This window comes from Gobio gobio (genome assembly GCF_949357685.1).
Source record: "Gobio gobio genome assembly, chromosome: 13".
Classification (NCBI taxonomy): Eukaryota; Metazoa; Chordata; class Actinopteri; order Cypriniformes; family Gobionidae; genus Gobio; species Gobio gobio.
Window position 1 is genome coordinate 42,751,298 of NC_137106.1, and position 17,996 is coordinate 42,769,293.

Below are 17,996 nucleotides of genomic sequence, written 5' to 3' on the forward strand. Positions count from 1 at the left end.
CCCGGGATTTGCGAATTTTAGCAGGCAGCCCTACCAAAAAGACACATATTTTACCCCCCAAACGCGATTTTTACTAGTTTTGAGTAGCAATTGGGCGGATTTTGTTGTGAAAACCTGGCAACCCTGGTGCACCCGTTTGATTTGAGTTCAAGAGGCTGTATTTCTGCTGGACAGGTAATCTTTCATTTTGATTATACATTTTTTTGGTTTATGTTTTCATGAAGCGTGTCTCACTAGCACATGTAGCTGCCTAATATAGCTAACATAACATTACTTAGCATAAAGTTACAATGTTATACACTTAGTGAACCATTAGTAGAGATGATAAATACTCAATATGCTTAGCTCAAGTTGATCGCTGTCGTGTTGAATTTCGCAAAATGTAACTTTAGATAACAAAATGCATGTGTAAAAGCTAGTACACCGCATCCAGGAACTTTTTTTAGAACTAAGTTAGCTTTAGCTACTACCCTCTGTCTAAACTCTTTTACCATGTTCACCGGGAACTTTACCTGCACGTTTTTTTCGGCCCTTGGTTTGTTTTTATATACTCTACCAATGTTTATGTTGATGTTTTTATCTTGCATCTGTGTGTGTCGTAGACACTGTGTTGTGTGTGTATTTTAAACTTTACCAGTATCGTTATTCTAGCTTGATAGTGAGTACTAAAAGACATCTTGTTTGTTTATATTCATAATGATAAAGTTAGATTTTTTATTACATGTGATTCTGACATGTTGTCACTACATGCACTTCTTCTTCGCTCGTCTCAGGTAAATAATGCGTCTTTCAGCTGATCGCGGTCGGCGTAGCGCGTTCATGTGTTTTGGGGGCGTGGCTTTGGAAAGAGCCCAGAAGAGGGAGAAGGTGGAGTGAAAGGAAATAATGAGCTGTCTTTAAAACAGTCGTGAGAGGTCTACAGACACTCAATTTTTATACTTTCTTTTTCTGAGTACTTGCATTTTAATTATGTATTGATATATAAAGAAAGTTTAAACAAATTTGGAAAAAAAAGTTTTTTAACCAAATCCTACCTACCCTACCTTTAATTTGAATTGTGCTGAATACAGTGCTGACAAGTTTCTGAAATGAGCACAAATGTCAGGGCATGTTAAACGCCTGCAGAGCCTAGAAAACCCCTCAGAGCCCAGAGGGTTAAGGCATTAAGACATTTTCGCAGAAGAGAAAACTTGAAATCATTTTGATTATCAAAGATGATTTTTAAGGGATAAAATTATTGACAGCAGGGGAAAATGATGATAGTTTTTATTTTATTAGCAATGAATAAATGAATGGGACAAACTTTCCTTTGAAAAGAGTGGTTTTGCTGTTTTATTTTTAATTACGTGTGTTAGTTTTTTCCCCCAAATGTATGATCTTAGAAATCTCCGAATAAAAAGTAGGTTTGCCTATTGGCAGTTGAGCTTTGCCACTTTATTGGCCGGTGATTTTAATGAAAATAAATGTATTAAAGGGTTAGTTCACCCAATTTTAATTCTGTCATTAATTACTCACCCTCATGTCGTTCCAAACTCATAAGACTTTCGTTCATCTTTAGATCACAAATGAATATTTTTTTATGAAATTCTAACCCAATCTCATAACAATCATAGTCATGCTAATCATGCACATTATAATAACAGGCTACTATAATTTAACTTTGGTATTCTTTATTGTTAGGTCACAGTCAAAGTTTGTCGGACCTATGGATAACTTTGTTTAATGTATACAGTGGGGAGAACAAGTATTTGATACACTTCCGATTTTGCAGGTTTTCCTACTTACAAAGCATGTAGAGGTCTGTAATTATTATCATAGGTACACTTCAACTGTGAGAGACGGAATCTAAAACACAAATCTATAAAATCACATTGTGTGATTTTTAAATAATTAATTAGCATTTTATTGCATGACATAAGTATTTGATCACCTACCAACCAGTAAGAATTCCGGCTCTCACAGACCTGTTTTCTTTAAGAAGCCCTCCTGTTCTCCACTCATTACCTGTATTAACTGCACCTGTTTGAACTTGTTACCTGTATAAAAGACACCTTTCCACACACTCACTCCATCAAACAGACTCCAACCTCTCCACAATGGCCAAGACCAGAGAGCTGTGTAAGGACATCAGGGATAAAATTGTAGACCTGCACAAGGCTGGGATGGGCTACAGGACAATAGGCAAGCAGCTTGGTGAGAAGGCAACAACTGTTGGAGCAATTATTAGAAAATGGAAGAAGTTCAAGATGACGGTCAATCTCCCTCGGTCTGGGGCACCATGCAAGATCTCACCTCGTGGGGCATCAATGATCACTATGAAGGTGAGGGGTCAGCCCAGAACTACACGGCAGGACCTGGTCAATGACCTAAAGAGAGCTGGGACCACAGTCTCAAAGAAAACCATTAGTAACACACTACTAGGGCTGTGTATCACCAACAATGTCACGATACGATACGCATCACGATACTGAAGTCACGATCTGTATCACGATATGGATCAATTTGGAATTAAATTTCTTTTGAGCAGAGTTTAGTCACAGTAATATCTGTTTATTGAATAACCAGTTGTAGTAATGTTTGTTCGTGTGGGAAGGAGGCGGGAACCGGCGAACATTTAACAGCTTTTATAAAGTAAATGAACACAAAATGAAAGTAAAAGCGGCAGCCCCTCACGGACGACTGCCGCACACACACATAACCAAAACGTAAACAAAATACAAATCATAATCCAGGCCTGGTCCTCTCTCATCCTTCACTGTCGTCGCTCCTCCTTTATACTCCCGCCACTCCTCCGTGAGACACGAGGCCGACGGCACGCAGCTGGCGATCATCATCATTTAATGGATGTGAGGCACACTGCAATGTTCTGTTCATTCATTAACTGAAAACCTCTTCTCCATTTTGAACGTCTTACACTGCTGCTCGCGTCGCGTTGATTACATTCAAAAGCACACAGTATCGATACGGCAGCTGCTGTATCGATACGTGCATCGTCAGGAGTTCATGACGATGTATCATTGTATCGATATTCTGAGCACAGCCGTACACACTACGCTGTCATGGATTAAAATCCTGCAGCGCACGCAAGGTCCCCCTGCTCAAGCCAGCGCATGTCCAGGCCTGTCTGAAGTTTGCCGATGACCATCTGGATGATCCAGAGGAGGAATAGGAGAAGGTCATGTGGTCTGATGAGACAAAAATAGAGCTTTTTGGTCTAAACTCCACTCGCCGTGTTTTGAGGAAGAAGAAGGATGATGAGTACAACCCCAAGAACACCATCCCAGCCGTGAAGCATGGAGGTGGAAACATCATTCTTTGGTGATGCTTTTCTGCAAAGGGGACAGGACGACTGCACCGTATTGAGGGGAGGATACTATAGATGGGGCCATGTATCGTGAGATCTTGGCCAACAACCTCCTTCCCTCAGTAAGAGCATTGAAGATGGGTCATGGCTTGGTCTTCCAGCATGACTACGACCCGAAACACACAGCCAGGGCAACAAAGGAGCGGCTCCGTAAGAAGCATCTCAAGGTCCTGGAGTGGCCTAGCCAGTCTCCAGACCTGAACCCAATAGAAAATCTTAGGAGGGAGCTGAAAGTCCGTATTGCCCAGCGACAGCCCCGAAACCTGAAGGATCTGGAGAAGGTCTGTTGGAGGAGTGGGCCAAAATCCCTGCTGCAGTGTGTGCAAACCTGGTCAAGAACTACAGGAAACGTATGATCTCTGTAAATGCAAACACAGGTTTCTGTACCAAATATTAAGTTCTGCTTTTCTGATGTATCAAATACTTATGTCATGCGTTAAAATGCTAATTAATTACTTAGAAATCATACAATGTGATTTTCTGGATTTTTGTTTTAGATTCCGTCACTCACAGTTGAAGAGTACCTATGATACAAATTACAAACTACATGCTTTGTAAGTGGGCTAACCTGCAACATCGGCAGTGTATCAAATACTTCTTCTCCCCACTGTAAATTGACCAATATTAAAGCAGATTACTATTCCCATTTGATCAAGCTGAGAAGTGCCACATAATAAAGTATATTACAAACACCTTGATGTGAGAATACAGCTAACTCACCAATGCGTCTTTTCCTTGAAAGCTGACATTTAATGCATTCAGCTGTTTAGTAATGTCAATTACAAACACCGGGTCTGACTTCTTTCATTGCATGACACTTTTTTTTTAAATTTAATATATGTTGATTGTGAAAAGTGAACAGCACAAATAATAAAGGACGCATCATTTGATGCACAATATATCAGAAGACATGGAATTTGTCAGAAATGATTTTGACCACTTCAAGAAAGCCTTTCTTTAAAGTGAATTTAGTTTTGTATAAATTGTATCTTAATTTTAATCAATGTTTTTTTTATATATTTGCTTCTTATTGAATAAGAAGCAAATAAAGCAGACAATAGCCTTAGCGCTGGCGATCATGCATTGCACGCATGTCTCATAAATGAACTGAAGCTCGAAATTATATTTGAGTATTGTGTTTATCAGATAGTTTACAAAATCAAGTGATTCAGAACAATTTTGCCATTGAAATGACTGGGTAAAAGTGTCCCAATCAACCTGAATTCACCCTATATTCTTTGAAATCATAATTGCATTGCATTATGTTGTTTAAAATCCCAAATATTTTACTTATAACATTCATCATTACCAATTATTCCGTTATTTGTATTTACTGAATACTGAATTGGGTTCAGTTTCACAAAATGACGTTTTTTTTTAACATGAGACTTCTTTATAAAAAAAAAATTAATAGTACACTGCAAAACATGCTGCTCTTAGTATTTTTGTCTTGTTTCCAGTCTAAATATAAAAAAATCTTATGTCATTTTACTTATCTAGTAAATGTATCTTGATTTAAGATTTTTTTTCGTGTTTTGTTGAAAATAAAATAAAAATCGAAGCAAGTTTTTGCTAACAAGCTAAATTATCTGCCAATGGGGTAAGAAAAATAATCTTGTTTCTGATTAAAATCTTGTTTCTCGTTTCTGTCCCAAACAGAAATACGATTATTTTTCTTACCTCATTGGCAGTTAATTTATAAGTAGTTGAAGTAATTTATAAGTAGTAACCCCCCCCCCCCCCCCCCCCCCCCCAAGAAAATTAATTATCTATTAAATGAATCTTGGTTTAAGAATTTTTCTTAAAGAGAAAGAAAGAAAAATACTTAATAAGAAGAGCGTTTTTTTTGCAGTGTAGTCAAATCTTTTGATCATTAAAATATATAATTATATTTCCTTTGTCCTGTTGCTCAGTCACATACCCGAAGCTAATTCATTATGCAGCTCATTATGAGGGTCTTTTGTTCTCTCAGGTGTGACACTTTATTATTCATGGGCGTTCACGCCTCCTCGCATATGGCCTTTGTAAAGAAAAATTGTCTTACAAAATGTAAATCAATATATTGTGTTATGTGAATGAGTAGGCACAATGATTCTCACATCAGTTTGAAGCAAAAACTCTCTGGACACATATCTATTATGTGTTTAGAGGCCTTCATTTAAAATTTTGTTTTTTCAAAAACCACGCATAAACATTATTCAGTAACACTTTACAATAAGGTTCATGATTAGTTAACTACATTAGTTAACATGAACTAATAATGGACTGCACTTATAAACCATTTATTTATCTTTGCTAATGTTAATTTCAACATTTACTAATGCATGATTAAAATCTTGTTAACATTAGTTAATGCACTGTGAACCAACATGAACAGCTGGATTTTTATGAACTAACGTTAATAAAGATTAACTAATGCTGAACAGATGTGGTGTTCTTGCTTAGTTCATGTTAACTAATGCATTAACTAATGTTAACCTTATTGTTAAGTGTTACCCATTATTCTCTCAAAAATACAAGAATGTACATAAATGTTGATCAGATATTATGGTAGCCCAGTTTGTGCTGAATACAGTGTAATTGCACTTTGCCATTAATGTGTTTATGAGCAACTGAAAAAAGCACAAATGGTCACGCACGGTCACGTGGTTCACGGAGCTCTCAATACAAATCTTCCACACAAACCAGCGCTGTCAAACAGCTTCACTGTAGCAATTATGCAGCAATTTTTGGTAAACAGTACAGCATAGTGTGCTTTGATTATTACGTCAACCATATTTACAGTATCATTTTATTATGGAAAGTGATGGAGATGCAACATTGTTAACATTTATAATGTTTCTCTTGTATTTAGCCCTCAGGTATTGCTTACTAATTGGTCACTCATACTCATTGATGGTCAAATGTGACCATACACCTTAACTATTTTTCTATTAAATAAATGTTCTGCCCGCGGCCCTGCATGCAAAATGATTATGACTAGTGTTCAAACTTCTGAATTCCATTCGAATGTCAAGGGCTGTATTGGTCAGGGACTTTTTTTGGGCTTAATGCATAATGCCATGGTGTTTTACATGTACAAATGGTCACAACACATCAGTATGTGAATAAACTGCTACCATCATCTTAACACTGATTTGAAGGCAAAACTGCATTCAGCACATTACATCTATGTTAATTCGGAGAGTATATTCGCATGTACGTTAACATTCAGGATTTCTTATATCAAAATAAAAACCTGACTAAGATATGCACATATGTTCCGTTACCTTTCCCTACCCCAATAACTTGCTGGACACGTCAATCCCCATTGTTCCAGGACCTCAGAATTTACAAATTAAGCACTGGTAAAATGGATTCAGATGTTCATTTTCGTTTGGAACGCCCCTTCGAGAGGTGTTCCCTATCCGAAGTGCCCTGAAAGAATGCAAAAATGCAGTTTGGAATTTGTATATATTTGATACTCTGTTCAGTTCAACAAGCTGATGACCTGAATCAAGTGTGTTTAGAACCAAGAAATTGACAAAATGAATGCAAGTTATTTTTGGTCTACTTGTTTGAATGTTGATTTTTTTGTCTGTTATAGGTGGGAGACAGAGAGGACTCAAACTTATACATCAGCATGAAGCTGAAAGCTGCTGCTGAGGTAAGGCCACATCAACACAGTGATAGGTGCCTGTGCTTAAATGGATAGTTCACACAAAAATTTAAATGTGTTGTTAATTTACTCACCTTCAGGCCAAGATGTAGGTGTCTTGTTTTCTTCAGTAAAAATATAAAGAAGATTTTTAGCTGAAACCGTAGTCCTTGGTGTATCACTTGGAGAAAGGGTCAAACCCCTATCTCCAAGCATAGGTCAACCAGAGACTTTGCATGAGACTCAGCTATAGTGGAGCCCTACTCTAAGGACGCCCACAAGCGAACTTCTTCTACTGATTAGCACTGTCGCCATAGTCGAGCACCCATTTAAAGGGGAGCAATATCATTAACTTTAATGCATTAATACTAGTGGTGTAACGGATCACAAAACTCACGGTTTGGATCAAACTACGGATCATGAGTCACGGATCGGATCATTTTTCGGATAAGAATAAAAGTGGGTTGGAGACAATTTTTATTTGCTTTCCATTTATTACATGAAAACTTTTGGTGTTAACATAACCTATATGGTTTATAGGTTAAGAAGGAACTTTTGGTGTTAACAAAAATAACCTATGTGGTTTTAACAAAAATAAAATAAATAAATAACCATCTGAATAAATCAAATTTTACTCAGTTGTTAAAGTGTAACATGTAAAAAAACAACCTGAGACGTGAAAATGGGCCAGAGCTTATAATGAGAATTTTTTTTAAGATTACGATGTCAACATTCTCAGGGGAGAGAGTAGACCTCTCACACTTGTCAGCATTGCAATTCTCTTTGTAATCTATACACTATTTTATAGATATCATGTTTAAACGCACTACACTTAAACAATGTTTTATTGAATTCTTTACTTTATATTTATATAGATAGTACCTACTTTAGATATTACGTTGCTCATGCAAGTTGCAAAACAGGCTATATAGACTATATGTTAAAATAACAAACATTTTAAATTAAAACTTACAATAGACAAAAACCGACTCTCGTCTTTTCTTTCGTTTTTAAATCTTTTTTACAAGAAATCCTGCAGGTCATAAAGAACTTTGTTTTTCCACCTCCAAGAAAGGACAGGTTCTCTCCTTTATTTCTCCTTGTTTACTTAAAGGACGTTTTCCTTACTTTACTCGAGGCAAAAAGCCATGTGTTGACTTTGAAACATAGTAGACTTTACATTATATGCATCTGTGGTGGAATTACTCGATTTTCGCATCGATACATGTTTGTTTTAATGCGGATGTGCTGTCACTTTAATTCAGCGCCAGCACATAAAAAAATAGACTGTGCGGAAACGATCAGCACAGCTGTATGGCTACGCGCTCCTAGAACGCACTGACGGACCGAAGCCGCGTGCAGTGTGAAAGCTGTAATCCGTTAACATGGGTACGGAAAAAAATACGCACCGCATACGCACTGAAAACGGAGTATGTGCAAAATGGGCGTCAGCAGGTGCCATGCTCGATGTATGCTCCACTTTCATACGGCTTTCTCGTGCCACAGTGCCTACATAGCCTACTGTTACAGTTTTGTCTACCACCCTTCTTCCGTCAACATTATATTTTACGGGGAAGCCAAAATGCTCCCATACATGCGATTTGAATGATGCGGGAGGCATTTCAAGTTCTTCAACTTCTCCGCTAGCCAATGCTGACTGATTAACATGCCCTGTTCACGTGAACACGTGTTTCTCTGAAACTCAGCATTGAGTTTAAAGGAACGAGATCACTTTAAAAGCAATAATGGCAGAGAAACTGTCTTCTAGTCTGCGATTGCTAAACAATTCAGATCAATCCACAAGTTAAAAAAAATGCGCAATAAATCCGCGGGTCACGTGCGTGCCGAACCGTGGGTCGTGATCCATATGGATCACGGATCAACTGCGATCTGTTGCACCCCTAATTAATACCATTAAACATTAGTACCAACGAACCGGGTTCGAACCCAAATGTTAGTCAAATGACTCAACAATACTAATATGTGCAAAGTTCAATGGTCCATTAAAAAAAACATTAGTATGGTAAAAACTATTAAAAATTTGGATTACGTTAGTTCATTGCCACTAGTATAAAGCCTGAATGTTAACTTTAACACACCCTCTATGTTGGCTGAGAAACGACATACATGGGCTGATTGTGCAACAGATGTAACCCCAAATTTTGGCTCTAGCGCAATGGCCTATCGCAGGTGTTACTCAGAATCCACTGCACACTGCTGAAAACACAAGGTTTTGTTCAACACGAGCAGCACGCTCACAATTTCTTTCATTATAATTAGGGCTGTGCGATATTGAAGAAAAATGCGATATCTTTGTTAAATAATGCGATATTCGATATGTGATACGATATCGCTTTAAGTGTGTAAAATCTATTTCTTTCCCCAACTGATATCTTTCACTTAAAGCATAACCGACTGTGTTTACATGAATACTCATCAAGACAGCCATTTTGACATAACTGTGTGTGTATTTGACAGTTTGAGTGTGAAACAAGACACGAAAAAGAACGGCTTGTGCAACGTTTCGGTCTGTGTGTCAGACAGCAGACAGCACGAGACTGCAAGGAGTTGTTTTTTGCAAGTTATTGCGTTTAATAACTCTTTTTAATGTCAAGCAATTCACATAAGTAACAGTCGTGTGCCCAGTCTATTCTCTGCTATATGCGTCAACCTAAAATGTACACTTTTCACAATGTTGAAGTAGCTTATTAAAATCATTCAGATATTGCGTACCCTTGCGATATGCATATTGCGATATGTACATTTGCAATATTTCGATATATTGGGCAGCCCTAATTATAACCAACAAAGTGAACACACAATGTAAATAAGAAATTCTTTGTACAATTAAGACATCTGCAACCTGTTTACGCCTGGTATTAAAGGGATATCTCACCCAAAAATGAACTGTCATCTACTCACCCTCAAGTTGTTCCAAACCTGTGTGAAACACAGAAGATGATATTTTGAAGAATATGGGTACCAAAACAGTTGATGGGCCCCAATGACTTCCATAGTATTGTGAAAAAAAAAATATTATGGAAGTCATTATTGTTTATAATTTAATTAATATGAATAGTCATATTTTTAATTTCTAGTGATAAATGTTTGTTGTCATTAAATTCCCATTAAAATCATTGAAACAGTCTACTACAAAATGAATCCCATATTGATATTGTGTCTATATTGTGTTTACAAATGTAGTTCAAGACCACATAATTACCAATACTAATGGAGTTTTGGTTCCTTACCACTGCCTCTGTCGCCTTTTGGCTTTTGGCTTGCTCAGTTGGGGACACTAAATATTCAACTATATTACTGATCAGCTCATTTCAATTATCATAAAGTCATAATTAAGAGATACAATGTTGAAAATATGATTTTAAATGTCCTCAATATTAGATAAAAAGTCAAAAATATGATTTTAAAAGTCATAATGGTGAAATAAAAAATCGAAAATACGACACGCTAAGTCATAATTATAAGATGAAATGTTGAAAATATGATTTTAAAAGTCCTCATCATTAGGTAAAAAGTTAATATGACATGCTAAGTCATTGTGAGATGAAATGTTGAAATTAGGAATAAAAACAATTCTGAGATAAAAATAAAAATTTTTGAATTAAAAGTCAAAATTATGATGTAAATATCTAAATTATGATTTAAAGTCCTAATTATGAGATAAAAAGCTGAAATTAGATTTTAAAAAGTCTAAATTATAACCAAAACACACACTAAGACAGTTAGAGATGAAATCATGCTTGTTGTTTTTTTAAATGCGCTTTTAATTTTTTGATTCACACTTATAATAGTAATAATAATATTTACATTATTGTTTTTATTTTGTGCAATATATTTTTTACACGGTTTTTACATTTTGAAATCAGTTTTTACAACAGAAATTAATCAATCAATAATTTTGTTTTAGACGAAAAGCTAAAATAAGTTTATTTCCCATCATCACTGTGTAAAGCTGCTTTGAAGCAATATGTGTTGTGAAAAGCGCTATAGATATAAAGGTGACTTGACTATTACTGTCTTGATTTTTAGATCGGGATCAATGCTGTACATATGAAACTTCCACGGACTGCAACTGAAAATGAGGTAGGGATCATCTGATAGTAGTTATTAACGTTCTGTACATCTGTTTTGTTTTGTTAACTGTTGTTTCAGATTTTGTCATTAATGATTAACTGTTTATTTTTGAAGGTTATGCGCAGTGTAATTGAAGTCAATGAGAACTCCATGGTTCATGGGCTTATAGTCCAGCTGCCCCTCGACTCCATCCACACTATTAATACAGAAGGGATTATCAACGCTGTGGCTCCAGAGAAAGATGTTGATGGGTACAGAAAATATAATTCAGTCCTTACCATAATGCCATTAAGTTATAATTCTGATTTAATGTGAATTTAAACAAATTGTATTTTGCTCGATGAAATAATGAAAACTGATTTAATGCCGGTTTGTTTGCTTGCTTCAGTTTGACAAGTATAAATGCAGGGAAACTGGCACGTGGTGATATTGGAGACTGTTTTATCCCATGTACTCCTAATGGATGTATGGAGCTCATCAAACAAACAGGTGAGAAGGACACCCAGACTAAAGCAGGGAACACACTACACAACTGTCAGGCCTATTATAAATGTAATAGGGTTGTGACAACTGATCATGCTCAAACACACCAGAAAGCAAGGTTAACCTACCACCATATATACCTTGAACTCTCGGTTGATTAACCCAAACCTGGCTTACTCGAGGTATGCTGGTTCCAAAATCGCGTCCGTGAGTAAGTTCAGACAACTTGGAGCATGTTAACCGTGAACATAGAAGACATTCTCAACAGATCAACAAATCGATGATTCACCATGTAAACAGACGCTAAGAAAAAGTGTGCCATTCTATTTTCTCTTCTTCTTTTGTTTAATGGCAATTTACATAACCTACTATTTGGTGGTTGTGCAATCATTTTTCAATCCCTTCATTTAATAAGATTTCTTTATTCACTGAGATAAGGATTATGTTGTTTGTTTTGATGCTAATTAATTGAATGCAGATCCATATGTGAGATGACAAATTAAATGAATAATAAATATATTTGAATTGAATTAACATTTAAACTTTACCTTGTTATAATAGTGATTTATAATTAATATATAATATTGTATATTATATAACTGTAACTATATAACAAATTTGGTTACATTAATATAACTACTGTAATAGGGGTGTAACGGTACACGTATTTGTACCGAACCGTTTCGGTACGGTGCACGCATGTACCGAACGGTTTCCGGATGCAATCTTTAACAGTTAACAGTAGGCTTGTTTTGATCGCGGAACACACTTCAATCCTAGTTCCCACACGAACAGATTAAGTATTCAGTCCATTTTATCACAAAATTAAAACGATAAATGCCGTTTTGACGCTCTTTAATGTGGCGGGACTTAGTGTAGTCACGATACTGGAATTTCAAACTTCGATACTATACCTAAAAAAGTATCGATATTCGATACCATATTCGATACCACAGGGGGAAAAAACGCTGCTTAAACTGTCAAATAGATATTTTTTATATAATTAATTTTTTTGTCCGTCTATTGAAAGTCTAGGGCTAGGCAATGAACAATTTATTCTGAAGAGATCAGTTTATATGATAAAGTCTTTAAGCTTTATCATAAATTAGTTATCAAATATTTGTGAGATATTTGTAATGGTAATTGATCAACGTTTATATATGAGGAAAAACTCATATATAAACGTTGATCAATTACCATTACAATTATCTCACAAATATTTGATAATTAATTTTGTTGCAATAGCTTACAGCTCATGGAAGCTTGATTTCAAATTTAATTTAAAAAGACGAGTAAACAGTAATAAAATAAGAACAAATAAACAAATTACAAACAATGGCACAAATAAATACAATAGAATAATGATACAAATGAAATACTGCTTTATTTTTTCAGGTAGGCCTAAGAGTATTCAGGTAAGGAACTGAATTAAAAAAAACGAAGTAATCAAATTTAAAATAACATTGTATTTAAAGGGGTGGTAAAACACATTCTTTTGAAGGCTTGATTGTGTTTGTGGGGTGCACTGTAACATGTGTTCATGCTTCGTTTTAAATTTTTTTTCCTTATTTGTCATATATTTGACCTTTATTCTACACTGCTCTGTCCCTCCTTGTAAAACGGTCTGATGCTTTCCGGGTTGTATGAAGCCAGTCCCTCAAAAATACGCAGTGGGCTCTGATTGGTTAGCTGGCCTAGTGTGTTGTACATTTACATTTACATTTATGCATTTGGCAGACGCTTTTATCCAAAGCGACTTACATTGCATTCAAGGTACACATTTTACATTTTGTCAGTTCTTGCTCTCCCTGGGAATCGAACCCATGACCTTGGCGTTGCTAGCGCCATGCTCTACTGTTTGAGCTACAGGAAAGCCGTGATTCGCTAACCGCCTAGTGTACGTTTGTCGGAAACGTCACGCCCCTTACCGGAGGCTGTGCTTTGGTCATAGAAACAACGGCGTCAATAAAACCATCTGAGCCCGAATCAGACCCAGAACATTTGAGTGAAGATGATCGAGCAGAACCTGTTCAGTCCTCAAGAGTAAAGACTGCGGATCTATAATTGCTACTGAATGGCACTTTAACTTTTGTATTTTTAGAACGATTATAGCCAAATATCTGTCGCAAGAACTAACCCAAAACGAACACTAAGCACTGGCTTTAACTAGTAAGTTAGCCAAATCACACACAGAACCATGTTTAGCATGCCTGTAGATAAACAATACATAAAAGCTCTAATCAAAGAATCATTTACACTAATGTCAGGTTCGCTGTTGAGATTTTAACGTTAGTGTTTGTAACGTTAGGTGTTCGTCGGATAACGTTAAGTATGAATGAGCATTTAACAGACTGGTTTGCAGAACAGTGTTGTCATCTGTTTACTTCCTTGCTACAATGTACAACCTATTACAGGAAAACACATCGATGAAAAATAAATCAGACTTACAGGTTGTGGCCCGTAAACAGCTTCTGTTTGTAAATCCAGCTTTCAGGACAAGCCGTGGTGCATATCCTGTATTGAACTCGCGAAGTTTGTGAAAGTTTGTGTTGTCCTCCGTGAAATGTGCAGCGCGCGCATCGTGCATCCAAGCACCGGCAGTGTTTTTTTCACGCAGCTGACGTTGTGCAAATCTGGCATTGAAATCGCGAAGACGGTGGATGTTTTCCTCTGTTAGATGTGCTTAGATGTTAGATCTCCTCTGCAGGGAGCCCTGCGCGCGCCTGATTCCCCGCTGACTCAAACACACGTGCATATAACATGCTGTATGTTAAACGCTCTGCAATGCACCCCCGTCCCAAGGAAGGCTGAACAGAGCAAGTACCCCAGACCTGCAATCCGGATGAAAATAACAGCGTTTCCTCTGCATCGCGGCAACAACACTCCAGCCTACTATACCACAACAGCGCCGCGATACAAAATGGCCTCACCCCCCCTTATTTAATATTCTCGGAGGAGGGGTTTATGTAAATATTGAGCCTGTTGATGTCACCAACCCTGGAGGAATGTGTGTAGTCGCCTGCTGGCCGTTTGCTGTAGTTCTTAGAAACTGATTTCTTTAAAAGCAAATATCTCCCTTTGCTTTAAACTTTGAACGTTGTAACTTTGCAGATGTTGTTTATGCTCAAGCAGCAACATTACACGCTAGCTAAAGTTAGAATAGTGAAATCGTGGTTTACCACCCCTTTAATGTTTTACAATGAAGATTATCCAGATTAATCATTAAAGCTACAGAAGTTAATCAGTCAAGAGCAGTAAGTGATCATTTGTCTTTTTGTAGTTTGAATAACAAATAACTGCTGTCCCTTTAAGACATGACGCATGCATGGATCCCAAACACTGTTCCAGTTACACATTGTTCCTGAACTGTTTACGACTGTGTTTACGTTAATACTCACCAAGATGGGCATTGAGATATTTTTTTAGTGTATTTGACCATTAATAAGCTGGAAAAAGGAGCAAATTTTTGCACTTGTATGTCAGAGGCGGCTTTATACCTGTATGTGTGTGCGCTTAAGATGTGAGCGTGAAATTCGCGGCAATGAGAAGAATTATGTGCAACCCCGCGCGAAATTCAGACCGGTCACGCCGTCATAAGGAAAAATCCAGCAGAACGTGCGTTCGTCATTTTTGCCGCGCGCACCCTCGCGCTCTTGCGGACGCATCGAGTATAAACAAGTCTTAATGCTGCGTTCACACCAAACGCGAATAGAGCGTCTGGCGCGAGTGATTTCAATGTTAAGTCAATGGAAAGGCGCGTTGACGCGTGTCTGGAGGTCCCGCGACGCGAAGGACGCAAATCCGTTCTTGCGGACTCGTCGAGTATAAACAAGGCTTCATTCGCGCGTCCAGTTCACGCGAATTGAGCGCCTTGTACGATACGCGCGTTACACGCGAGTGGTGCTTTTGTGCATTCATGCGTTTGAAGCGAATTCGCGTCTGACGCCCGAGTTCAAAAAACTTTGGCGTCAATTCGCGCCGCGTTAACCAATCAGGAGCCTGCTTGCTGCTGTCACGTGGTAAAGTGACGTGATGAGAAACCCTGCATAAATTAAATATAGTACTATTGTGTCACAAAATGTAGTTTTAAGACTTTTTCAGGTGAGAATGTGGTTGTTTAAAGCTCAAATCTGTGGTTTATTTATAAAGAGAGCGCCTATTTAAAAAAAATAATCTTGTGTTTTTGGAGGTGTGCGATCCAGGCAATCACCGCTCCTAACCCCGGCGAGAGCAGTCTTTCCTCGGCTAGTCCTGCCGTTTGCCGCTGGCTCTGATGTCTCTGTAGTGGTGCATCTTGTGAAGATCTAACGGGCGATCTTTGGTGTCATGAATCTATACTTTGTTGTCTGCCAAATCGTTTTGCCTGAGGGCAAAGAGAAGTTTCATAACTTTATTTTTTAAGGATATTTAAATCATACCTGTCAAGTATCCCGTTTTGGCCGGGAAAGTCCCGTATTTTACCCTTCTTTCCCGCCGTCCTCCCGTATTAGTATTTTCCTGTAAATCTCCCGTATTTTAACCTGCGTTATTAAAAAACAATAATACCGGAGTAAAAAAACAAAAACATTTCCAATCTGAGCTCTGTAACTAGCCTCGCGATAACTCCCATCTGCAGTAGCCTACAGTATAGGTGTCAGTTGTCGGGAGGTTAGTGTGTGAGGTCAGATGACGAGTGACAACGCGGGAAAAAAAACAAAACAGAGACGGATGATGGACGTAACGATAGAGACGGATTAAGGCACTCCTGCCAACAACAACAAAAAACCCTATTGTCAATACCGTGATCAATGGGACAGCGGATTTAATTATAAAATGTAAGTGACTTAATGTTAATTAATTGTTTATGGAACTGGCATTTGAAATCAGTGTAATTTCCAGTAGTGATGGTATTCAGGAAAACAACACTCTTGTTAGTGTGATGTTGCTTAACTGTATCATATGTTATAAATATAATAACTTCACCATTTTAACCGTGTATGTTAACTGAGTTTCTTTGTATGAGTGGCGCTCATTTGTTTTCTCAACAGCATAACCTTGTCAGTTTGTTTTATATTATCCACTACCGATTGCCACTTACACTAACTGAATGCAGAATCATTATTGCACTTTGGTGATCCAAAACTTGACAGGTATGATTTAAATATACATAGTGAAGATAAGTTGACTGGACCACATTTGTGTGGCTATTAATGTTTAAAATATATTTTTAATGAAAATGAAAAGATGCAGAGGTGTTTTATGACATTTCTCCTGGAGTGCCTTGAATGTGCGTCAATTTCGCTTCCAGCGATCGATTTCTACGCGCGTCCAATTCGCCGCTGACGCGCGAATGCATTCAAAATGTTTGCGCGTGAAACTAGACGCGGTAGACACGATTTTGACGCTCTATTCGCATTTGGTGTGAACGCAGCATTAGAATTAGTTTTCAGGCAGATGCAAAGATACTTAATAGAGCTGCAACTAACGAATTTTTTTTATTATTAGTCGACTAATCTAACGATTATTTTCCAGATTAATCTGATGATTCTTTTTTACAGATTATTGTATTTCAAAGAGGTTAGTGAATTTGTATATTATTTTAACATGAAATCAATGAAAGATGACAATATTAATTGTATTTCAGGAAGGGTAGTGTACTTAGTATGCCATTTTATAATGAAATATATGAACACAAGAAGCATTTTAAACATTATGTATAACTAATGATACTATTCATCATAAAATGTATACAGAGTAGGCCTAATTAGGAAATGTAGTTGAGTATGATTTACTTATTGATTTGTGTCAATAGTAACTAAACGAAAATGCACTTGATTTATCTGCAAAAGGTTCACATACAGGAGCTTTCAGCATAGTGTTAATGTATAACTAGACATCTGTTTTGAAGATATACATATGCATAAACAACGACTAAAGCTGCCAGAAGTTTTTGCCCAAACTTCAAAGACACGTTTAAATGATTAAAACTAGAGGCATATCTTAACTTGAATGTTACTTTAATCAGGTAAACTACCTATACAGCATGTTATATACCGTATTTCCTCAAATAAAAGCCTGTAGTCAATTAAACGCCGGGCCTCTGATAGTGGCCGGGGGCGTGGCCAGAAAGAACAAATTAAGGCCGGGGAAAAATTAGTGTGGATAATCTCCTAAATGCCCTTCATTTAATGTGCATTCAAGTTCACCGTAATGTACAGTAGGGTTGTGCCGAAGGAGCGAAACCATCGTGACATCGCCCCCCACTGAGTCTTGCGAGTGCGACGTACACTAATCCTGGTCTCCTCTATAGTTAACCTAAACACTTTGCAGGGATTGCTCTGTAATTTAAATTTAGAATATAACTGATGCACATATGCTATTTTAAATACTGTAGTCTATGAGAGATGTGACGTGTTAGTCTGTGAAAATACCGTGTCA

At 37.2% G+C, this 17,996-nt stretch overlaps 1 protein-coding gene across 3 annotated transcripts in view; it reads left to right on the top strand.

The window, feature by feature from the left end:
• The window catches only part of mthfd1b (methylenetetrahydrofolate dehydrogenase (NADP+ dependent) 1b), a 58,126-nt gene that overhangs the window by 15,344 nt on the left and 24,786 nt on the right, over window positions 1-17,996 (top strand). For all 3 annotated transcript variants that reach the window (XM_079833901.1, XM_079833903.1, XM_079833902.1), the window contains exons 3-6: window positions 6,951-7,010; window positions 11,052-11,105; window positions 11,211-11,347; window positions 11,485-11,585. In XM_079833901.1, coding sequence (XP_079690027.1) covers window positions 6,951-7,010; window positions 11,052-11,105; window positions 11,211-11,347; window positions 11,485-11,585 — 352 coding nt within the window. The remainder of the gene's footprint in view (window positions 1-6,950; window positions 7,011-11,051; window positions 11,106-11,210; window positions 11,348-11,484; window positions 11,586-17,996) is intronic.